This window comes from Lepidochelys kempii, chromosome 4 (assembly GCF_965140265.1).
Source record: "Lepidochelys kempii isolate rLepKem1 chromosome 4, rLepKem1.hap2, whole genome shotgun sequence".
Lineage (NCBI taxonomy): Eukaryota > Metazoa > Chordata > Testudines > Cheloniidae > Lepidochelys > Lepidochelys kempii.
In genome coordinates, this window is record NC_133259.1 from 39,306,210 (window position 1) to 39,332,302 (window position 26,093).

Below are 26,093 nucleotides of genomic sequence, written 5' to 3' on the forward strand. Positions count from 1 at the left end.
GGGGATGTCGTCGGCCCCTGTCCACCACCAGTGGTGGAACATACAGGGAGCGTGGCTTTAAAACAACATTTTAGACATGGGAAAGTCAGAAGCAAACTCAAAGATATATAAAAGGAGTAATAGGTAGGCACAAGAGGGGTATTCCTCAGACCCTTTAATAGAGACATACTACCATAGAACTGCATCTCCAGTTACTCCCAACCTCCGCTCTCATGTGTTCACAACATGGAGGGCATGGGTATGATACCATCAGCATTCTTTTGTGCAGCAAATTCCCATGGGTTTAAAGGGAAGAAGCCATAAAATAACTCCATCTTCCTGGTGTCTGCCCTGGGCCCAGCATTCCATTCTCTCCCACCCCACCCCACCAGAACCTCAGGCTGCCTCATCTTTAGGGGACTAGTCCATACATTTTAAAGGATAGTACTATTTTCATGTACTGCATCTCTACATATAACTGCTGGAGAAGAAATGGCTATATAGCTTCCCATTTGGATGTTGCAAGATAGCCTCAATAACGACTCCTTATCATCATATACAGTATTCATACATACTACAGAATAATATATATGGTGATACCATGCAATAAGTACCATTATAAATTTAACTTCACAATTCAGGATAGCTTAAGTCACTTGAGAGGTCATCTAGAAGAATGGGGGATTAGAGTGCAGCAAGACCCAAAACCCTGGATGACACCAAAATCCCCAAATTGGAGAGGAGGAGAAGTTTCCAAAGAGAAGGGGAAGGAAAAGGGACTTGGAATTCAAAACAATATCCTTTCCCCTGCTCCCCAGCCTAGTATCTATAGTGGTCGGAACCAAAATTCATACACCCACAACTTTGTGTGATTTCAAATCTGGATCCTAATTTTGCATAGAAAGCCTAATCTTTTGTAAATAATTTGTATGCTCATTTGTCTCCAAGAGTCATTAATAATTGATACTGCCTTAGTACCTAGCATCTTTAACCATTCAGGCCACAGTTCTCGGCCTCTAGATTCCTGATTTTGTGCATCAGTTGATGTTAACACTGTCTCTGTCACTCAGTCCAATGGGAAGGGTATTTCAATTTGCATCTTTTCTATGGAGTGGGAAAAAAATTCTATGGAGTGGGGAAAAAATTTTGTTAACAGGGATAACTGCTAAAACCTGTTCCATTTCTTACCCTGTTGTTCAGCGTTATTCTCATTTAGTCTCAACGGGGGCACCCGAAGCTCTAAAGACCAACTCTGAGGATAGCCTTTCTTTAAAGATTATTACTGGGAGTTCAATGAGGCACTTATACAATTCTGTAACATACATTATAAAAAAAGAGATATTTTAAGGATCAAAATGAAGTTGAAACTTATATCATAGATGGGACCCCAGTAGAACCTGCAACTTCGGTTTTGTGTATCATTTGCAGCCTTATAAAGTAGAGCCTTAAAGTAAAGCATGCACTATCTACATATGAAAGTTTACTAAAAAGGCCTCATTAAAAAAGTGAATTCACAGTATGTTCAGTACAGCTGTTGTCTTACCATTTGCCTTGTGCTGCACATCTGGCGGAAACTGGTCCGGAACATACCACTGATACTCTGGCTGCACAGAACAATAAAACATTATTACAGCAATATGGACTTCATAGACACTTCAAACAAAAGAATAGTGCTATGTTAAAAATATAATTATGCTGTGAAGCTTTTTATTAGTCATACAAAAGTAATTTACCAAAAACCAAAAAAATAAAAAACGTAGATTTGACTCTAAATTTCTATTGATTGAGTTTTTCAGCTTTTCTTTTTCTAACATGTGTTTGAATGCTGTGCACAGTATAAACCTTTCTAAATGCCACAAATCAAAGGCAACATTAGTAACATCAATCAGATTTTCAACAATCTTATGAACACTGTAGATAGGGAGTGAGAAGACAGAGACAAACGAAATGGATCTGAAGACATTATAAACATTTCCATTTTTAACTAGGACCAATGCAAGCAGTTGAGAAGTTAAGAGAATGGTACATTGGACATAGCAGGTGAAGCTGTTCCAATGTGAAGTGTGCAGTTTGTCAGCATTCGTTTTCAACACCCTTCATCTCAAAGGTGTATTCCCCTGTCCTCCCATAGACTTAGATGACTGTATCAATCGCATTAGATAGCATCATGTGCCACCTTGAATATGCTGTAGGACAGGAATTTTTTTTTAAAGACTTTTTCTTCTTTCTACAAGAGGACGATACCAAGATGGGGTCCTGGTCCATAACTTGGGCTCCTAGTCATTATGGTAATACAAACAAACAAGACAATGGTGATATTGCCTGGAAATTCCTCCACATTTTTCATAGGAGAGGGAAATTCATTTCTTTATTTTACATTGCAAAATGTGGTAAATAACTACCAGTCTATTTGAGTCTTAAAGACCATTTTATAAAATTGTTTGTTTTCTAATTACATTAGGACTCAGCTCTTATATACATCTGAGCACTTTCAAAAAACCTTTTAACCTCAGTTGGAGTAGTGTCAGGCTTTCTATCTAGCTTCAGATAGCTAAGGAAGCCTGTGAAATGCAATACATCACCACTCTCAATTAATTAATTGGATGGGAAAATTCTATGGTCCCTGTTTTGCAGAAATACCTCTGGGAAAATTCACATTATCCCCTAAAGAATTCCAACTTATCCATCCTCACTGGGAAGACACTTCACTGATTTCAGTAGGAGTTTTGCCTAAGTTAGAGCTGCAAGATTGGACTCTTGTTATGGACGATGGCTAAGGTCAGTAAAACCTAAATCCTTTTGCAATTATGTAACATTATTCAAGAAGTGACCATAAGCCTAAGGAAAATGAAGTCTCACTACAATTGGAAGTTCTATACTTTACACAAGAATTACTAATTTGAGCCAAAGCACGTATGTACACACTTAACTTTAAGCACATGAACAGTGCCATCAACTTCAAGAAGTTAAGCTTGTGCTTAAGTGCTTTGCTCTATTCAGTTCATAATGCACATGCAATTCTCTAATTCACTACTACTTCTTTTCTCTCTCATATTACTGTCTTGAAAGAAATCCAAGGACAGAAGAGAGAAGTATTTCGAGTCAGACTAAATATAAAAGTTTCCTTAAAAATTTTCAATAGAAACAAAAAATGAGATGCAGAAAAGGTAAACATTCAGAAGCACACAGAGTAAATGCACAGTATTACATTTGTTAAATCAAGACGCTCATTAAATCCTCTCACATTTCTTCTTCACTGAAAATTTCTCAGTGATCTAAATAGCAAAAAGCAACACTATGCTCACATAAGAAAAACATTTCATAGAAACCTCAAAAAATAAGGATGGGAACTTCAAAGCAACAATCAGAAACGGACTGCACCTTCTCAGCACTCCTTTAGGAATGGCAAAATTTATAAACCCAGAGAGTCCTCTGGTACAATTAGAAACACAGATGATGAAAGCTCAAGGAGGAAAGCCAAAATAATCTGGGACCGAGTCCAAACTGCAGTGAGAAATATTTTACAATATTTCAAACTCTGATAAACACACAGATTAGTGTATTTCTAACACAAAAATGACCTGCTTGCCCACAATTTTCCTCAGATTTCTGAAGTTTGAAAGCATAAAAAACACATTTTGCAAAGTTAAGCTAGAATTGCTGGAATAATTAATACATTTAATATGTAACATTATATGCATAAATATAGGATTTTAAAATTAGTAGGCTCTTTACTTTTTTGTTTAAAGTGTAATGTAATATTGTTTTACAATAAAATAAGCTTGCCTGAAAAATGACATATTTCAAAAATAATTTAGGACCACCTTCTACTACCCTTACTCATGTTGAGTAGTACCTTAGTCCTCAGCTAGTCCCATTTAAAACACAGCTATCCTGGAGCAAGATATTACTAAATATGCATCAAGATGTCAGCATTTGGCCCTTAGGGCTTTATAGCAGAGTTATGTATCTTGCTACTAGTTCATCTCTTTGCACAGAAATGTTTGCATGCTATATAGAGAGGATATGATAGTGCAGTGCTGTATAAAGTCATCCTAATTATGGGATGGCTACATTATTCTTGAATGACAAAACCATACAAGAGTCAAGCAGGTTGTCCAAATAAATATGGTGATTCACTACATATGACAGGAAAATTTGACATTGTATTCAACAAATATTTATTTAGGCCAACTTTTGCTTTCACACAAGTCAAGAAAATAATCACATTGATTTCAACAGGACTAGCGTTTGAACTTTTGTTGTCACTATTATTTATTTTGAATGCCCAGAGACATGCTACGTATCTCACAGAACAATTCATGTTTATGAATACAGGTAAACCATGCTGCACTGTAGAAATGAGACATGACTTGTGATGGGATTCTGAGTTGATCTAAATGATAGTGAAATTCTAATAAAACTTCCTGCGTAAAATTTATTTTCAATAATATTAGATATTTTCTAATTAAATCAAATGTAAAATAACCCCCTTTCCCTTTAGGAACATTATATATAAAATGCATTTATAAAGGTTTTAATTATTTCTCTCTATTCAGAGAAAGCATAAATTGTACAAAACCTATAAGGGTCAGTTTTAATGGTAAAATTCAGACTGAAATCAAGTTGGTGAGATATGTAAGTATGTCAGAGATCTACACAGGAAGCACTTGAGACGAACCAGAAGCAGGGGAGAAAAGATGTCTTTTAGCCTTTGGGTCCTGCAGAGACTGATCTCGCCCTCAGCGCCATTCAGAGCACACTCAAGAAATGGAGAGAAATCCCTGCAAGGACTTTCCCTCCCCTTTAGCCCACTTCTGCAGATTTTCCCAAGGAGGCAGGAAAGTGGGACCAGAGTTACAAATTTAACATGAAAAATTATAAGAGAAAACAGAAACATCAAAGGGAGAGAAAAGACTTTTTCAGATGAGGGTTGAAAAGAAGTGTGGAATCAAAGGCCAGTCTAGATTTCACAAAATGTGACAGAGCAGGACTTATTAAATGAAGACTGGGGATTTGTGTGGAGAGAGGCAGGGAGAGAGACTGAGCAGAGATCAGGCACAAGGCTGGTTCAAGTCCATGGACAGCTTTGAAAACACAGAGGAAAAATTTCATCTGGATCCTGAAATGGATTGAGAGACAATCAAGCTCATTGAAGAAGAGGGTAGAATGAATCACTGAAAGGATCACAGTACTCACGTAAGGTTGCCATGTTTTAAGATCTACAAAATGATAACTGACAGAAGTCCTACTCACAGGGTGCTGTTGCTGATCATACATGCCCCTTGATGCCATGTGTACTCGAGGGTCTTGGTAGTGGAGAACTAATCCACAGTTTCCATAATTAACACAAGATGGAAGGAACATCTGAGGTGGGAAGCAGCACCTCTCAGATGGCACAGGGAGGTCTTTTGTCTGTAGGAAAAACATTTTTTTTTAAAACCATGCTACTAGCCGCACATGTGGATCAAACAGAATGCCAATACAAATTAACCACTGAACACTAATAGCGAAGAAGGGTCCAGACCCATAATTGGCTACAAGACTTCTAATTTAACCTATTCTGAATGTTGATGAACAAATAAATCTCTCCTGATACAGCATCTTCCGCACACCCTGCCAAGCACCACTGAAATTTTTCTGTTGGATCAAGTATTTGATACCTACCTTGCACACATTGTTTTCTGGCACCAACTGACATTTTTATCTCTTGTAGTAGCACTCACTGTTCAACCAATACTAACCACATGCAGACTTGCTTAACATGGAACCTGGTTAATAAATAATATAGATAGTAATGAGCCAAATCTTGAGGTCCTCACAGTTTTTGGTCTGTTGTTGCTCAGGCTTTACTGAAGCCCAATGAAGTCAATGGAAATATGCTTTGGTAAAAGACTGAGCCAAAAAAAAAAAAAAAAAAAAGTAAAAGCTGGAGTCAGCACCTCACAAATTGACCCAATCAAATAAGTACTTTGCACTGATATACCTATCACTCGTCAGGCACCCTCACAAATATTATCAAATCAATCACAGACCCTTTATTGAGTGAATTTGGGCCAGAGTTAATACAGTGAAACATGCTTATAGAGGGTGCTTTCAGGGTACACAAGCATTGTGCTGAGCCTCTGCAAATGGGTGAATTTAATCCCTAGTGAACTCTGATGTAGTGAAACTTGCTCAATGGATAGCATGCCTGTAGCAACCGCCATATATGTAGAGAAAGTTTTCTATGGGGAGCAAAGAGTTTATTATTATGGAATGCTTTCAGAGCTGATCCTGCAGCCCTTACTCTCATGTATCGTCCCAGTGACTTTGGTGGTATAACACAGATAAAAGCTGAAGGATCTGGCCCTTAAGGAGGAAAGATGAGTAGTTTAGAAGTAGGGATTTACTCTACTAGCTCACAGAAGCCTTGAAACATTTAATGTAAATGCAAAACACAAAGTACTGAAGAGGCACACACACACCTGTTGCTTTAATTGCTTCTCTAGACGTTCTTTTTCTCGCCAACATGCTTTTATCTGTGGAGAAATACAATTTTCATTTTGATAAATCATCTTGACTGCCTGTCCCAAAGCTGCTTCCAACACAACTGTCAGTTAATCACAGAAGACACCACGCATTACACATACACTGGAGCTTCTACAGCACTGGAGCTGGAACAACTCCCATGCATGTGCATGTTATGATGAGATCCTCACTGGCTCATGGGCCATCTACAAGAAACTACTTTGTGTGTGCATGACAAAGAATGCCTCTGCTATCCCTGATCACATCACTGGAGAGGAGTAGGTGGTTCCCCCTCCCCCACATATTGGTGTTTTAGAGTGATCTCCCAACACTGAAGTGAAGGGCTGGCACACCCTCCTCTGACCACTGGAAGGAAGCTCTATGCAGCCATTTCTACTCCCGGCTGGGATCTACCATAGCACAAATATCACTAAGAGAAATGGCTTTAAAACCACCTGAACTCTTTAAAACATTCCCAAGTGGATTAAAATGTCATTCCTCCACAGAAATACCCAATGTCTACTGAGTGGGTAGCATACTAAGGATGTCCATGCTATTCCCATGTGCTTGAATGCCCCGGATGGCACTACTTGTAGCAAGAGGAGTACTTGTGGCACCTTAGAGACTAACAAATTTATTTGAGCATAAGCTTTCATGAGCTACAGCTCACTTCATCGGATGCATTCAGTGGAAAATACAGCAGGGAGATTTATATACATCTCTAAGGTGCCACAAGTACTCCTTTTCTTTTTGCGAATACAGACTAACACGGCTGCTACTCTGAAACTACTTGTAGCATCACTAGCAATTTTGCATTAAAATGAAATGCTGCCTTCTGTGCCATACATCTTTAATAATATTCTCTCATTTGGGGCCTTATTCTGTGCAATGCTGAACACCTGCTGGGAGGGCTAAATGCCCTCAACTCCCAGTGAAGTTAATGGGAGCCATGAGCACTCAACACCTCTCCAGGAGGCACTCAAGTACCTTATCGGGTATCAATCCCTTGCTTCTTATGCTCCAGTAAAATCCAGTGTCTACAGTACTGCTGCGTGGGTTGGTTAAGAATCAGCTAATACTTCTGTGGTTAAATAAGGAAGTCCAGAGGGATGATAGTACAGCAGAGTACATTCCATAATGACTTGCCACTTATTGCAAAATGTTGCTCAACTTCTGTCACAGAGAAGTCTTGCGGTTTCATTATTTTTAGAGGAGATTGTGAAAGCTCAATATTTTGTACGTGCCATGATTTCGTTTCAGCTTCTCCCGTCTCAGAACACTGACATCACACTGGAGATAAAAAAGGATTTCCCAGCAAACGGAACGACTCAGTTCAGACTGCTCTATTAATCGGAATGAGGACAAATTCTGCTCTCGGTTACTCTGGAGTAACACCACTGTCTTGACACTCAGGTCTCTGTAATAGAGCAGGACTTGGGGCCACACATTTTTTATTTCAAAGTTTGGGGATGAGGCTGCATTTCTTATATCAAGTGCATGCCAACAAAACAAATAAAAAGAGAGAGACAAAAGGACTGTGGTTTAAGGATACTGAACAGCCTTTTTAATAAGACACTCCATCCACTTAATTTGGAAGAAGTCTCTCATCATTTCTCATCTCTTTACAACATTGCTTCAGAATGATTTCATCCCACGTGGTGACCTCAAATAAAATCCAATGTCAATTAAAGGAAGTCAAAAAGTCTTGGGCTGTATGGAGAATCAGAAAATAAAAATAAAATGCACATGTGCTGGCAATGGCAACTTTCTTTCAATCATACCTGAGAATTCAGCTTGTTCAATTGGGACTGTGATCTTTCATTAAGTTTTTGCAGTGCTTCTTTCTCTTCATTAAGTCTTTCTCGGTCAGATCTCTCCTTTTTAAAGTCTTCTTCATATATCTGTACCTGAAATTATTAATGTTATTTATGAAATGTATTGTGATAGTGCTACAGTGATCCAAGGTTTCCATTACTCTTTTTTGTTTTTTAAACACACATTCCAAACACATACAGAATTCATCCTAAGAGGGAACTCTCACTGGAATTCTACATTTCCTGTGTCATTTTTACAAACTAAGCGACAAGCAACTGCTAATTTACAGAGCACTTTTTAGACTGATCCCTTCTATTATATATCTACCTTCAACATTTTTTCCATGCTTTTCCTAGCTTTAGTCACACTTGCTTACTCTGTTTATCTGCATTTGATCCCACTCACAAATAATTCACAATCTCAGTATTTGTGGAATATTGCTATATTTGAATGGCTTGCTTGGGAACTGCCTTAGACGGGATTAGCACTAAGATTACAAATATTAAGGGCATGGATTCTTCAAGATGATTCAAATGCCGGTTTAAGAGACAAATATTTTAAGTTTCCCCATTTTCCAACGAGCTCTAATGATTAGCATCTTCAACTTCCACTGCTGGATCTGCTGGTTCTTACCATGCAGGCGGTATTCAGGACCTTGCAAGGGATAGTCCCTGAAATGCTAACATGAGGATATATAAAACTGAGCTTATCACTGAAACAGAATGATAGGCCAGAGGTAAGCTGGGACCCACGAAGCATCTCAATGATCCCTCACCGGATGCACCATGAATTAAAAATGTTTTTGCTATTAACCAGCCAGCATTTTTATACATGCAGCACTTAAGTCACAAGTTAATATTACTGCTGTTTCTCTGGTTCAGTGAAGAAATGCCATCAACTGAACCAGAGAAAATGAAACAAGATAACTTGTAAATCACTATCTGCATTACCTACATATAGCTGGCAACACCAGCAATGCTCTTTAGACACTTCTGCCAGTGCATGTAGTCCTATCGGTTCTCTTCCTGCATAAAGCTATGCAGCCAGGGATGGGCCAAAGATGGCTAAGCAATGGAGATGATAATATCATATAGATGCCTATCCCCGATCCTCCTCCACACAACTCTTCTGTCCCCCTTCATGTTGTGTAAAGTCCAGAATGACTATACTGACATCTACAACTAGCAACATACATTAATAAAACTGACCGGCTACATTTCAGTTCCCCCAGGAGGATTTTGAGAAATGATGTACACTATTTTATTGTCTAGCAGAATGAAGTAACCCATTACAGCACAATGAAGTACAAGATTCTGCTCCCCAGCATGTTGCATACACTATATTAGAGAGTCGAGTCTGGCTCAACTGGTCAAACGTGACAGAAACAAGTATTTTATCCCATGTATCTTCTGATCACGTCTATTTGTGTTTCAATAACTTTGCCTAACACTGTACAGGATGACAGACCTAAAATTTAAAAATTTAGGTACTTTTCAGGTGAGTTTAAACTGACCTATTCCTAGATAGAGAGAAAACAAACCAAAGAAAATCATATCCATTTCTCAAAATGATGATTGTAATACTGATTACCTCCAGATTCTCCAACAACAGCAGAGTTTTCTCTGCAGCCAATATGCAGGTTGTGATTTATGTCTGCTTGTGCTGCATCATTCTTCTGAGAGACTAGAATACCGAGATGTGCGACATCCTGGTTTTCCAAGAACAGGATTCTTATACAATTCAATACAGTGCCAGCTCACAAGAAATGAGGACAGGCAGAATGCAAGAGATCAATATCAGACTAATCAATAACTCTTAAAATATATAATTCATTATGGTAAAATTCAGTCCTGTACAGATAGCTAGCACAATGCCTATGACCTTCTTATATCTGACATAAGCCTTATGTGATGGTTTAAGTGATGCTGTGAGGGATTGCAGATCTCAAACTTGGGCCTGCAGGTCCCCAAGCACTGCCCAGATAGCGGCCGCTAACTGACAGCACTCCAGAACTAGTACGGATGGGGGCTAACAGGACCCTGGACCACTAGAGGCTCTGCTCATGAAGCTCCTGACTGGAGCAGATGTCCAGCTCCAGCAATTGGACCAAACACATGACTTAAGCCGGAAGTAGCACAGGAAGTTGTCTGAGCAACTGAGAAAACTCCTGATCTGCTGCTGAACTGGATCCTAACTCTTGACTCTGGTATGACCCTGGCATTGTTCCCTGACTCTGGTTTGATCCTCGATACTATGCTCTGATTTTGGCTTCAGCTTGACCCTTAGCACAGCTCTCTGACTATGACTCCAGTCACGACCCTCAGTGTGACTCCTGACACTGATTCTGGCTCCACTTTTGGCGTGATCCAAATCCCAGCTCTGACTCTGGCTTTTCTTTCTGGCTTCTGACCCTGGCTCTGACCAGTAGGTCTAACTGCCCACATCCCCATCCCCACATGGTCATAGACCTTGTGCTGATCCTCAGGACTGAATTTCATCCAATGACAATGCATACCACTGTGATAACAGGATCTTAAAAGCATCATTTTATCTGGACTAAAGGCAGACTGCTTCCTCCTTTCAAAATCAGGATAACAAGTTAACCAAAACACAGTTCTTAGGAGAAAGGGGAGAAAATAGTACAGTGTTAAACTCATTCAGACTGACTTCCAGGCATTCTCACCTGCTGTTTGAGAACTTCCAATTGGGTCCTCATCTCTTCATGGGTGCAGTTCCTGTCAGCCTTATCCAAATGAGGCACAAGAAAGGACGGGCACTGCTTTTGCAATGCATCCAGAAGGGCCTGCAACAACATGTAACTGCAGACTTGGATTCACCACGTCAGATTAATTTCTTTTTAATCATTACAGTGTTGGCATCTCTAACTGAACAGGTTCAAGCAAGTCATGAATTGCTTTTGACTGCATTTATAATTGTCACAGAGTTCATGCGGTATATAAACTGTGCGACTAATATTTAATTACCCAAATTTTCAAAGCGACTACATTCCAGCTTCTAGGTTTGGGACACTATCATTCTGGGAGACTCGGTGCTTAGATTGCATTCATAAGTAGCATTTGCACTTTCAAATCGAGCCATTGGAGGTCTATCCAATTTACATTTACCAATGAAAAATCAGAGTTTTAGAAAGCCTAGAGAAAATTTTGGGGAAAAAAAAAATGTAGGTTCCTAAAGATGGGTTCCCAAAACTAAACATTTTTAAAAAAACATTTAGCCATTACAGTATTTAGCAAATAATGGCTACAGCATGGACTAAACCAAAGACCTTTAAGCACTAAAAGTACACATTTGTACAGCATGAGTTCCACCTCCTTTATCTCTTGGCATGCAGGAGGTTGCGTAGTCCCTATGGCCAGCCATTAGAGGGAGTCATGATTACACACACTACACCAGTATATTACTACTGCTCTGCTTTTCAGTCCAACCCTGCTATGATACTTTGTATTACTTCCCTTACATTGTTTTTTTGAGATTACTGTATTCAAATTATTCATGGGTTTGGAATCATCTTAAAACTATTGTTTCTCCTCACTCTCTATGACTTATCACCAGCTAACAAATGTCAGATTGCTTTATTATGCTGACATGGCCATTTGCCATTTGGTGTCGGCCCATCTCAACCTCTGTCGAGGAGACCATGCTCAACATTATGCATTTTTAAAATATATAACTCCTGGTAATTGTTTCAGACTTCTCTCCTTGTCTGAACTGTTTAGAGTGACCATCAAACAGCCAACTATCAAAAGGCTCCCCAGGAGTCCACAGAGGAACCACTCCCTAATGTGGATGTCTCTGAATTTTCTCAGAATGCTCAGTAGAGTCCATCTGAAGTGACCTCCTGTTGGCCAGCTCCCATACAAGGTCATAAGGGAGGGAAGACCGATTTAGAGAGACAAAGGGTGGGCAGAGCAGGAGTTACAAGGAATTCCAAAAGCACATATGGCCATAGTAACCCAAAGGTTAATATTATGTGCCTTGTCTTCCATGAAATAGTGAGAGTAAAACTATAGTTATAACCTATAGCCTCCCAAGGAGGAAACTGAAAGAGGAGAGAGGACTTTTAATCTAATCCAAACTGCTGAGCTACCTTGAGTACTGTCCTAATAGTTGTGGCGTTTGAGAGGAGCACATTACAATATATGTGCACGGTTGTGTGAATAAGGTTGGATGTAAAGATGAGATAGTATAAAAATATATGCAGCTGGTCAACTTGTAGATTCTCTATATTGTATCACACTTCATGGGGCAGCCTGCCCCTCTGAGTTAGTGTTATTCTGGACCATTCTATTTCTGCAATGATATTTCGCTGCTGTGTACAAGTAATAAAATTAATGGAGAGCCAAATATCTATGGCAACCCCCAGCCTGAGCGGAGCAGTATGTCCTAATTCTCTGCAAGATATACTCCTGTTAAAATAAAATTTAATTACAAGTTGGGGGTGGGATTGAGGGAGGCAGGAAAAAGACTCTGTAAAGCTTAATGGGATCACAACACATTTGAAAGCTAAAACACTCTTCTGGTCTGTGCCTAGTCAAACCCGTTCTTTTACATATGATTTGTTAAGTATAGATGCTTGGGATGAATGTGAATGAAATCTGGTTTTATTTCCCCACCTATGCATGTGGTATCCACCTGTGCCTTGTTGCACGCAGTGGTTCAGGCTCTCTGATTCAAAGATGACCTTATTTCATTGTTCCCTGATGAGGTATTGTTTTCCCATTTCTCTGATTTTTTTGCACTGAATTTTATGCATTCTGTCTCCTTTAATAAATCAGTCAACAAGCTTATAAAGCTTATTTGTCATATCCATTTTAACTCTGCTGACTTTATATACACCTTTAAAATAAAAACTTTGATTAGTTTTTTAGGTGGCAACAATTCCAACATACTTTATGTCACAGATCTGTGCTAGCTCCAGATCAGCTCACCACAAACACAGGTGGAAGGGGAGGAGATGAATTGGAAGAACATTGTGAATTTTCCTAGTATATCAGAATTATACACGTGTGCTGTAAATAATTTTGTGCTGATCCACTAGGAGAATTCACAGATTATTCTGTGGCCCTCAACAGTTCTCATTTTTATAGTACCTGGAGGAGGAGGAGGGTGGAAGAAATCTACTGTTTATGTATTAAGCTACAATCTAAAATATGCGGCAACACTGCTTCTCAAGCCATCTGGAAGGACTGTTTTTATGCTGTCTGCAAAACGAGTCTCTGCTTCTCTGTTTATCTGTTATCCCCCTCCCCCGAAGTCTCTAGACATCATTGTGTGGAGAAAAAGCTGGAAAATGTGAACTCTAAAGGCTTGAAAAAACATAAAGCGAATAAAAAGAACATTTATTTTTTAAATCTCATGATTTTGGGGCAGTCTAACTCAATTTTTGAATCCATCGGGCTGGTAATACTGTGGACAACAGTTTCTATGTACATTAGTGAAATAGTTATAGAAGAACCCAAATACAAGGTAAGCCAGAAAGAACAATTCTCTCTTTCACTCAGTGAGTTCTGTATTATAGAGCAACAGGTATCTCACTGGCAGCACAGCTCTTCCCAAATGAGTATATTTCCCACCCTCCTCCTCAGTCCCAACCACACTACAAGACCCTAGCAAAACAGAACAATATGTTCCAGTAAATTATTTTATGAATAGACCTTCGGAGCTGAAGTCACACAAAGTTCCTGTGTGAGTCCAGTCAATGCATTTCGGAGACAGCTAGAGAGACCACAAATTCAGTCAAATTTTTTTACAAGGCAACATGCATTTTCCTTGCTTTGAATTTAGCCTATGCATCACTCAAAGTTACGTCACAGTAATTTTTAAGAGCAGTATATTTCCTCAGGAAGCTTTTGTGGTTTACCAAGAGGTACATTGTTAGAAAACACATCTTGCTTTCTGTGCTCTCTTAATTCAACATTTACTACTTTCCCCCCTTTTTAAAAACAGCATTTCACAGGGCGCTGTCTGGTGTAAAGGATTTGGATTCTGAGCTGTAAGGCAAGAGAAGGAAGGTGGTTGGGTGCCAGGAGAGAAAGATTGTGGTGAAATAAAGTAAAAAAGAGCTTTGCCATTGACTTCAACTGGAGCCAGGATTCTACCCTATAAAGCTGAGCAGGGAAGGGAGTAATGTTGCAAGGGGGAGAACGGGATTATGTCTGGGGCGACATGGGTTAGGGATCAGAGGAGATAGCGGAGGGAAGAGACTGCCGATGTCAGTTAGAAGAATTTGAGAAATGAACATTGCTGAGGCAAGAGGATGACTAGGAACCCACAATGTGCTTGAGTCAGGTTTGGAATTTGAAGCACAGAAGATTGTGTGTGAGAAGCCGAAGCTTCCTCCAAAGCTGGCCTATAGGAAATTTACATTCCCCTTCTTAGTGCAACTGTCTGTCAATAGCAGCTGGCTGGAAGGGTGGGCTTAGATAATCCCTTTCCTGTCTCCACTAACCATAGCTCCCCACAGTAGTGATAAGCGTTCCACTGCTGTGCACCCACAGCAACACAGCAGATGAGCAATATGGGAGGAGAGAAGAGCGCCCGATTTTCAACATTCAGGGTCTTCCACTTTGGCATTATCCAACAGCAAAGTCCCCTGAAATAAATTCAGGTCAAAGATACAAAAAATATTAAAGCAATGTTTCCCATCTGACACCTTTCTCTGTCTATACCTTGTTGAGGCGACTTATTTCACATTCATAGTACTCTTTCTTTTTGGTCACTGAAGCTTTTTGTTCCTTCAGAAGCTTGTTCTCTTCCTTCAGTTCATTCAATGCTTCATTTAGGATTTCTTTTTCATTCTGAAATGTAAAAACATATAGAAATGTTGATAAGGTTCAGACGAAAAAAAATTTCAAGTATGTTTTCAGACTATCTGCTGTCTGACAAATGTGTTGCACTTTTGTTATCCCAAACAATTGTGCCAAACTACTGGAAGGAGAAGCAGCAGGAAAAACAATGGGTCGCTGGAGCCTGATGCTATAAAATGTGCTGAGATTGCGCTGCGCTGCCTACTCACATGATGAGAAAAAAAAAACATACCAGCCCAGATCCTGACCCCTTCATGTAGTCGGGTTGCACAAAGGGGCCTTGAAGCCAGGCATCAAAACAGATGAGGTTGCAGAGAGATTATTACTCCAGCTCTACGTTATAATAGTCCCCCATAATAGTCCCCAGCACAGGAGGTGTCCCTAGCTAGGGTTGCCAGGCGTCCAAACGCCTGGTAGAAAAGGGACCCTGGTGGCTCCAGTCAGCACCACTGACTGGGCCGTTAAAAGTACTGTTGGCGGCGCAGCGGGGCTAAGGCAGGCTCCCTGCCTGACCTGGCTACGCAACCGGCATGTCCCTGCAGCCCCTTGGCACAGGTGCGATCAAGGAAGCTTCACATACTGCCCCCGCCCCGAGCACTGCCTCCGCAGCTCTCATTGGATGGGAACTATGGCCAATGGGAGCTGTGGGGGGCAGCGCCTGTAGGCATGGGCAGCACGTACCATACAGAGCCTCCTGGATGTTCCTCCACCTAGGGGCCGGACATGGCGGCTGCTTCCAGGAGCAGTGTGGAGCCAGGGCAGGCAGGGAGCCTGCCTTAGCCTCACTGTGCTGCCTGAGGTAAGCGCTGCCCGGCCGGAGCCCACACCCTGAACCCCCTCCCCAGGTTGGAACCCCCTCCTGCACCCTAATTCCCTCCCAGACCCCACACCCCAACATCCTGCCCCAGGTTGGAACCCCCTCCAGCACCCAAACACCCTCCCAGACCCCGCACCCGCTCCCACACCCCAACCCTCTACCTCAACCCGGAGCCCCCTCCCATACTCTGAACTCCTCATTTCTGGCCCCACCCTGGAGCCAGCACCCCCAACTGGAGCCCTCATCCCCTCCCACATCCCAACCCCCTGCCCCAGCCCAGTGAAAGTGAGTGAGGGTGGGGGAGAGCAAGCGACAGAGGGAAGGGAGCTGGAGAGAGTGGGGGGCCGGGCCTCAGAGACTGGGTGAGGAAGGGGCAGGGCCTCAGGGAAGGGGCAGGGAAGTGGGCCGGGCAAGGGTGTTCAGTTTTGTGAAGAAGAAAGTTGGCAACCCTATCCCCAGCACAGGCTGGAGTGCAGCAGTGCTCCAGCAATCCCTGGCTAATGAAATGGTTCCTGTAGCAGGTGACAATTAAGAGCAGACTTGAGGTTGCTCTACATTGCAAGCGAGGCTGAATCAGCACCCAGCCTGCTCCAGGATCAGGGAGCCATCAAAGTAGCTTAAAGTTACCTTTACCCCCAACCCAGCTGTGCAGAGTGGAGCATGACCACACTTAATTATTACTCAATTAAGGAAAGTATCCCTAATTAAGACAGCACTTTTACCATGTTATTTTTAAGATAGCATTGTAGGGATTAACATGACTGGCACATTAAACATACAGTCCAATTCTGTTTTCACATTACATCTACAGTCTTGCTGATGTCTGACCGTAAAACACCACTGGCTTCAATGCAGTTACCGTGTGGATTTACAGCTAAATGGAGGTGAGATCAGTATCCAACTCCCAGAGTGACAGTACTGTACAAGCTTCTCCTCACTGCTCTGAAGGGTTAAAACTTTCCTCACTAGCTGCTTTTGTCAGACTGAGTTAGATCAGACTCATTTTGACATTTTTCTAATTTAATTTTAAAACTTGGGACTTCTTGTACAAAAGGAGAAATAAAATTAAGAGATTTTCTGAGGTCTGCTGCTTTGGGCAATAATGAAACAAACTACAACAAACCTAAACCCAGTGTGTTTAAGCACACTGCAGGCCATAAAACCCATTCTTATGTACAACAGGTGTGCCTCAGTGCAGTCAGCTGCTGTGTTTTATATGGTATTAAAATGCCCACAAAAAAAGGATAAATCTTAATGTGCACATCCACCCACTGAAAAAGCACTTTGCAGGCTTACATTTCCTGATAACGAGGCTACATTCCATCACCATACTCCAAATTAGTTGGAACATTTAATTTCGTCAAAAAAGTGTGTAAATTTTAGCAGAGCATCTCCTGATTACAGATACATGAGTAAACTTGGAGCTTGGGTTTTTTTAAGTTATAAAACTCCTAAAAATCCTTATAAATGTTTTCATCTCTTCTTACCTTGACAATTACTATTATTTCTAAGGCTTCACCCATTCCTAAATCCCAACAAATGCAAAATGTTGGGTCTCCCCTTCTGATACATACAAAAGAACACAACCATATCACTACCTCATTTAACCAACCTCCTCTAGTTCTCTAGTCAGTTCGGATTCCAGTTCAAAACTGCCATCCTTGTTTTAAAACCCTCCATAGACTTGCTCCAGAACAACTCACTGTCCCCTACCCCTCTCCCTGCTCTTCTTCTCACATTCTCTCTCATGTAAACACAGAACTCCTCTCTGTCCCTTCACTCACCCTCACCACTGTTGCTCTGAGAACCTTTTCTGCAGTGGTTGGTTATCTAGGAAAGCCTTTCATATCTTGGCCTTATTGAACTATCCATTTTCAGATCCCACTGGAAAAATACATCTTTTTGTCCCTGGATAACACCCTTTTAATGCTACTCTCCTTCCACTATCTATTTAAAACTTTATGTATGTTTTATTTTAACTCTGCAGACTATCTGAGGTTTGTATGAAGGATGCTGCCAAGTTGTCATACTGTGTTGTACATCCTTTAATCCAATGGTTCTCCAGCTCTTTCATTCTTTGGACCACTTCATCAGAGAAGGATCCTCTCATGGGCCTTGCTGAATCAGGGCCTAAGACTACAGACTACCAATGAAACGTTAGAAGAGGAGATGAAAAGCTTTACATACAAAGATGTGAATTTATCTTATGGCAGCCAATAGCAAACATTAATACAGGTAAAGTGGAAGCAATGCATTCCTCCAACTGCGTCAGTGTCTCATGTCATCATGTTTTGCATGAAGAACACAGAACCGTGACCTGACTTCAAGTCTAAGGGTATGTCTACACTTACATTTTATAGCGCTCTAACGTGCTGGCTCAGGGGCATGAAAAATCACCACCCTGAGCACAGCAAGTCTGAGTGCTTTAAAGTGCCAGTGTAAACAGGCTCCTCATTGAGGTGGATTACCAGGAGCACTGAGAAAGCTCTCTCCCAGCGTTCGCGCGTGACCACACTCGCACTTCAAAGCGCTGCCGCGGGAGCACTTGGAAGTTTCCAGTGTAGACATACCCTTAGAACCTGAGCTAGGAAACACATATTACAGGGCATAGTGTGTTTACTGTTGAACTACTCAGAGTAGTCAGCACTATACCAGATAGTGTTTGCAGGACTGGGCCTAACAGTAGTAAGTTAAAGAGCTCTTTAAATATTTATATATGTATTTGACAACATGTGCTCTGTTAAACACACACATATATTGACTACCCTAAATTATCCTTAAGCACTTTGTGTATGTATCTAGCAGTTAAGGCTCCCCTTTAAATTCCTACAGTAAGAACATAAGAATGGCCATACTGGGTCAGACCAATATCCTGTCTTCTGACAGTGGCCACTGGCAGGTGTCCCAGAGGGAATGAACAGAACAGGTAATCATCAAGTGATCCATCCCCTGATGCCCATTCCCAGCTTCTGGAAAATAGAGGCTAGGGACACCATTCCTGTCCATACTGGCTAATAGCCATTGATGGACCTAACCTCCATGAACTTATCTAGCTCTTTTTTGAACTCTGTTATAGTCTTGGCCTTCACAACAGCTTCTGGCTAGGAGTTCCACAGGTTGACTGTGCATTGTGTGAAAAAATACTTCCTTTTGTTTGTTTTAAACCTGCTGCCTATTAATTTCATTTGGTGACCCCTAGTTCTTGTGTTATTAGAAGGAGTAAATAACACTTCCTATTTACCTTCTCCACACCAATCATAATTTTTATAGACCTCTATCATATCGCCCCTTAGTCGTGTCTTTTCCAAGCTGAAAAGTCCCAGTCTTATTAATCTCTCCTCATATGGCAGCCATTCCATACCCCTAATCATTTTTGTTGCCCTTTTCTGAACCTTTTCCAATTCCAATATATCTTTTTTTGAGATGGGACCACCACATCTGCAGGCAGTATTCAAGATGGGGGCATACCATGGATTTATATAGAGGCAATATGATATTTTCCGGCTTATTATCTATCCCTTTCTTAATAATTCCCAACATTCTGTTTGCTTTTTTGATTTCTGATGCACTTTGCATGGATGTTTTCAGAGAACTATCCACAATGACTCCAGGATCTCTTTCTTGAATGATAACAATCAATTTAGACCCCATCATTTTGTATGTATAGTTGGGATTATGTTTTCCAATGTGCATTACTTTGCATTTATCAACACTGAATTTCATCTGCCATTTTGTTGCCCAGTCACCCAGTTTGGAGAGAATATTTTCAGCATTTTCTTTTATTGAGCATAAAGAAAATTCACCCACTTACAGATCTGTTTGAGAGGGGACAGGCGTACAATCATATCAGTATGCTTCCCCCCGCCCCGCTCTATTGCTCTATTCATCAGCCCTCTGCCAACTTTTGGAGTGACACAGCCACTGGGAGTCACTTGCATTTCTAGAGATGGATCTCCGATCTACCGCCTCCTCAGAAGCATAACACCACCAGACAAGGAACCCCGATACTCTATTCTTATCTCACTGGTGTAATTCATCCCACGCTGTATCTCTTACTAGAGCAAACCCCATGCAACTCTACGGACACACACAATCAAGTAGGTAAAGTGCAATCCTCCTACCGCTTCCTGAAGCAGTCCATCTCTGGCCAAGGCTTGCAGCCTCTCACACTGTTGCTGATTCTGCTGCCTTTCTTTCTCCAGCTCGCTGACACTCCTCTGTGATGCACCCAGTTTCGCTTTCACTTCTGCAAGCTGTAAAATGATCACACACACTCACAGCAGGGGCGTGACTGAGCCAGAGGACACTTGAATGGAGTAGTATCCCTAAGGCTCCTTCAAAACCTTCCTGCTCTCAGCACGCAGCTAGACACAGAGAAGGAGCCAGAACCGTTTGTACGTAAATAACACCCCCCCCCTTTCCTAAATCATACTTGTCTCTCTCTAATGGAAATTTTTAAACACTCTGGCCCTGGGCCAGATCCTCAGCTATTGTAAATCCAATTAGCTCCAATGATTTAGCTGCCAATTTACTTCCGTTAAGGAGCAGTCCCTCTAAAGATTTTCCCACATTTAATGCTCTTTTTTCTTCCCTAGCATGGGCTCTTTCTGCAAAGATGTGCCTCATAATCCAACTGGGGGTAAAATGATCATGCACTGATGGAGACAAGTCATGTGTATTCTCTCTGTGTATAAGCAATTCAGAAAAGAACCCTGTGGTCTATTAATAGAGCTGGGGGGGGGGGGGAATTAACATTTTATTTTTGTTTTCTACCAAAGACAAATGGGAATTTCTTTTTCCTATAAGGCAGTTAGAGGCCGACACTGATGGAAATTATGATTATTTACTTAAAAGAAGAAACCACACTCAGGCAGCTGAGTTTGCTAACCAACTCATTATGGTATTTTCAAAAGAAATGTGAAAGGAGAGAGGAAGAGACTACTGCTTGTTTTAACAAAATTCTTAATAAAAGTAGTAACAGTCTATATTTAAAATAAAAGAACAGGAGCTCCTTATACCGTATAGCCTCTCCTGGGGTAAAATCCACCCACCTATGAGGGCTAATGGAGCAACTTCAGCTTCCCCTACCTGCATACCAAAAAGGGGATGTCCATGCTGGTCATTCATAAACCAACCTAGAACAGAGCATAGGGGATGGCACAGGGGCATCTGGGGCTGTGGTTGTGCAGTTCCAGTGGCTTTGGCACATACTGCCCACCTGTAGATTAATTCTCAGGGAAGCATGGCTTAAAGTGGGCACAGTTTTCATGATCTTGTGGAGGGTGTGAGGACCCTTGTTTTGATGACCACAACAATCCTCACAGGACTTCAAAGACCACTTTGAACCTCAGCTCCAGTAACTGATTGCCAGAAAACCCATATGCACGTTACTTGCTATTTTATATTCAAACTCTCAATTTTTCTTTTACGTGAGGGGTGGGGATGGACATAGAATGCAAATGTTTTAATGTTATTTTTCAAGTTATACCTGTAGTCTAGTTTGTATTTAAGGATGGGGCTGCTGTCAGCTGGTGGCACTTTTAGAGCCAGATAGAAACAGTCAAACCTACCTTTTTTTCATAGTGCTGTTTCATACTTCTAAATTGTTGATCCCATTGCTTGTTCACCTCCAACAGCTGCAATTATCAACCAGTAATTCTCAGTGAGCAACACTTGCCTGAAGTGCATTATTAGATCGTTTAAACTGACTAATTTTTTAATCCTGAAGGTAACAGAGGTGTTCAGAATCTCCTCATTATCTATGGCCAATTTACATTCAAGAAGAGAAAGTCCAAAGGTTGTCGACCTTTGTGGCATGTCTTTCATTTCTTTGCTATTTGCATTCCGGAATACAGTAATGGTGGAGATATAAACTGAGCTTTCCCCATCCACAACAAAATAGTTGGGCAAGGAGGGACATTTACATCTCTCTGATATGCAGTAAATTGCAGGTGACTCATGTTAAACACAGTAGCAATGCAAATAAACTACCACTCCCAATTTCTTTCTGAAGTTACACACACTTTTTTCCTTGTTTACAGTTCACTATATCTTGCCAGGTACATATGGTAGGTGTTTTAGATGTTGCAAACCCCACTTGCCTTACTCATATGAAAGTGCCATTGAGTTTAGCAAGACTATTTCCATATATAAAGTGAAAAGGGATTGGCTTTTATCAAAATAGGGTCCTACCAAATTCATGGTCCATTTTGGTCAATTTTATGGTCCTAGGATTTTAAAAATCATAACTGTCATGATTTCAGATATCTAAATCTGAAATTTCACCATGTTGTATGTGTCGGGGTCCTGACCCAAAAGGATTCTAGGAGGGTGTCACAAGGTTATTGTAGGGATGTCGCAGTATTGCCACCCTTACTTCTGTGCTGCTGCCTTCAGAGCTGGGCAGCCGGAGAGCAGCAGTGCTGACTGGGAGCCCAGCTCTGAAGGCAGCGCCGCTGCCAGCAGCAGCGCAGAAGTAAGGAGGCCATGGTATGGGTTTGCCACCCTTACTTCTGTGCTGCTGCCTTCAGAGCTGGGCCCTCAGCCAGCAGCTGCCACTCTCCGGCTGCCCAGCTCTGAAGGCAGCAGTGCAGAAGTACGGGTGGCAATACTGCAACCATCCCTAAAATAACCTTGCAACCCTCTTTTGGATTGAGACCCCCAGTTTAAGAAACACTGGTCTCCCCTGTGAAGTCTGAATAGTATAGGGTAAAAGTACACAAAAGACCACATTTCAAGGGGGAGACCGGATTTCACGGTCCGTGATGTATTTTTTACAGCTGTGAATTTGGTAGGGCCCTAATCATACATGTAATTGGCACATAAAAAGTTAGCAGTGAACCAATACAAATGGTTTACACTCTTCAGATATGCCCCCTGGAAGCACCCTGAGATCCGGCACACATGGATCACTGTTTAGGATGGTCACAAGAAGAAACATTCCCAATTTGCTAGGAGTCAGACACCCAATAAGCAATCTGTTGCTGCTCAACATTACCCCTTGGAATTACTATGAGCATTAATAAAGTTTGCATTAATGTCTTATAAATCCTTACTCAGGGTTCAAGAAATCATTAACCTTCAGCTTGGCTACACCATCTTATATCAGCACATTATTGTGCTTTCAGTACTGTGTTTTCAGTCCCAATTCTGCAAACATGTATGTTCTTGCTTAACTTTATGTATGTGAAACGTGCCAATGGCTTTAGTCACATGCATAAAGTTAAGCATACACATAAGTGTTTGAAGGATTGGGACCTTTGTTTGTGACAAACTGTGAGGCAAGAATATTTTGGTTCCAGAATGTAGGACTAGCATTCCACATGGAAATTATGGCCCTGATTCTGCCACTGACTGCAGAGGAACGGCTAGAAAAGTAAATATTAATCAGTGTGAGCAACAGTATCAATTTGAACCCTTTGATTTCCTGCTTTGGGAGACCAAAATTTATAATTACATAATACTATAATCAGTTACCTCTTGTCTCTGTCTTTCCAATATTCGGATCTGTTGTTCAAGGGTATCTGTTGGTATGTTGTTCTTTTTTGTCAGTAACGTACACTTTCAAAGGAGAGAAAAAACAATATTTAAAATAAATCCTTCTAATTAATACCCCCAAATTCAATATTATCCTATACAGCACTTATCTACCCTACATGTCTATTATATTAATGTTTATAAAGCAATTTGAAGAGGGAAATTTCTATTTAAGTGCTATATTTATATTACTGTCCCTTGAAATCTCCCTGGTAAGGCAAAAAGGCCTTAAATTGAACAAAAATGTAATTTACACTCAATTTAACATTTGCTTACTCTGTGGCGAAAATGAGAATTGTGGCCAACTGAAGTCAATGGAAATATGCCAGTTTACACGAGCTGAGATTTTAGCCCATTGTGTATCATATTGTGTTACAGGTGCAACTGTTTAAAAAAGCAGTTTGCAAAGTCAGCAAAAGCCTAATGATTTTCTTCAGCTTTCTACATTCATATTTTGCTTTTTATTTTAAAGATACTGTGTATTAAAGAATTGTTTGCCTGCCTCACAACTAATAAAGGTCCTGTGCTTCAAACACTGACCACTAGGCATGCTAGCAGGCATGAATAGTCCCATTCATTCATGGGCACTAGTACAGTAAGCATTATTTCCAGCAGTAAGTGTTTTCAGGAGTGGGCCCATAATTAGACCCATAATGGGTTCAAATATACTTCATAGGTAATTTGTATCCAGGATAGTTTCAGGCAAATCCTCATTTTTATATTATTAGCCCAATAGATCATAATTTCCAAGAAGCTGTCACAGGTTCTCATAACAAACCATGATGCACACTAGCTGTATGTAGAAACAGAATTGTAATTGGAATAAATATACATAACACAGAAAAGCACATCGGCTATGTCAAATGCTTGGTAATTGAAAGTGTTGTTTTTCATTCCTCCCCCACCTAGGGTGACCAGATGTCCCGTTTTTATAGGGACAGTGTCAATATTCGGAGTTTTTTCTTATATAGGTGCCTATTACCCCTCTCCCCCCCACACACAGTTCTATTTTTTCACAGTTGTATCTGGTCACCCTACCCCCACCAAATATCCAGTCAGTAGCCTGGTTTTCAGACCAAAACTGTACTGTTAATTAGAGGTCTGCTAGGACCTAATTTTAAAGCCTGATCTGAATCCATCTAGACCACAGCAAACCTGAACTCAAGTCCAGGCATATCAAGTTGTTTTCATTCCTGACCCAATCCCGACACTTGTAGTCGGACCCTGTCAAGTTCCAGTTGGATTGCAAGGGTCTAGTTACTGGCCCAGATTCCGTTTTCTTTACCTTGTTTCCTCTGTGGAGCTGCCAGGACTAATTACCCCCCAATCCTGCTCACCCTTCTGTGACCCAATCCCTTGCCACTCCTCCCTAACCTGTGTCTCACTGCCACTGCCTCATCCTTGGAGGTTGGCCTGGGGGAGCTTCCCGCTCCCCATGCCCGCAATCTGTCTTTGGCTGCCTCCTGCCCATGGAGTTGACCCGCTGGTGGAGTTTTCCACTCCTGCCAGCGGCTACGGTCCCGCTGTACTGCATGCGCTACGTGTCAGCCCACAGCACAGCGTGTCAGCCCAGGCAAGGAAAGCGCAGCCTAACGCAGAATTCTCAAAAGCTATCAAATATAGTTTGCAAATTCTTTTTTATTCAATAGATACATATAGACAGCTTTAAGGACAAATTGTGATTGGCTTTAAAAGTCACAGCTCACACTTTCCAGTCGAGAAACACAATGCTAGTAAATTCAAAGAACACCCCGGTGCCCGTGGCTCAAATCTGGGAATAGCTAACAGTGCCTCAAGAAGCTGCCTTGTTACCCTGGCAACTGGCCACGCCCAAGATCAGCCTCTTAAAGAAAAAAATTAAAGATTAAAAAAAGGAGCTAAAGATCTATAGCATTCCAGTATCACCTTCGTACATTAAAACACAATACATTCATTCTGACAAGACTATTTTAATGCACAAGCCTATAATGATCCATCCACAAAATGATAGCTCTAAATGTCTAATTAGTTTGCACATTTCCATTAATTAAACAACATGCCACTGATACTGCTCCCCATCAGAGATGCTCACTTACCTGTGACTGGTCTGCTGAAGTTTCCGGGCCATTCATGCCTGTCTGTGGCAGTTGACAGTGGCTTTGGATGTCTGTTTTACTGCAGGTCTTTAAAAGAAGGCAAATAAAATACGTACTTTAAGCAGGTGGGGTTGTCCGAAGGAGAGGGAAGGAAAAAGTTCTATTAAAACATGTGTCTCAAAAACTTCACAGAAAATGTTCCCAACTAGTTGTGCGTGTGTGGAAGCACCACAGAGTAAGATATAGGTGATGGAACTCTGATTTAAACCTTTTTTGCCTTCCATACAGGGGCTTCCCAGAATGTCTCAAGCATGCTGTCTGTGACTAATATATGAGACAGGATAAGGCTTTGTTGAGTGTGTTATGTAAATTGTAATCCCTTCCTTTACTGGTTGATTCTCCTCTGGGTGAGGAACTAGCAAAGATAAGGGAAGGAAAAATAAACTTTCAGTGAATAGCTCTAGGGACATGGCTTTCTTTTCCCCAGTACCAGAGATATCTGTTTCCAACTGGAACCAAGCCCTTTGGCTTGCC

The 26,093-nt window shown here is 41.2% G+C and overlaps 1 protein-coding gene across 1 annotated transcript in view; it reads right to left on the bottom strand.

The window, feature by feature from the left end:
• TNIP3 (TNFAIP3 interacting protein 3) overlaps window positions 1-26,093 on the bottom strand; it is a 97,766-nt gene that overhangs the window by 13,663 nt on the left and 58,010 nt on the right. The window contains exons 5-14 of the mRNA XM_073341025.1: window positions 25,560-25,646; window positions 23,425-23,508; window positions 21,519-21,584; window positions 20,070-20,201; window positions 14,994-15,122; window positions 10,988-11,107; window positions 8,271-8,396; window positions 6,447-6,500; window positions 5,236-5,394; window positions 1,523-1,583 (exon numbers count right to left, since the gene is read on the bottom strand). Of these exons, the coding sequence (XP_073197126.1) occupies window positions 1,523-1,583; window positions 5,236-5,394; window positions 6,447-6,500; window positions 8,271-8,396; window positions 10,988-11,107; window positions 14,994-15,122; window positions 20,070-20,201; window positions 21,519-21,584; window positions 23,425-23,508; window positions 25,560-25,646 (1,018 nt within the window). The remainder of the gene's footprint in view (window positions 1-1,522; window positions 1,584-5,235; window positions 5,395-6,446; window positions 6,501-8,270; window positions 8,397-10,987; window positions 11,108-14,993; window positions 15,123-20,069; window positions 20,202-21,518; window positions 21,585-23,424; window positions 23,509-25,559; window positions 25,647-26,093) is intronic.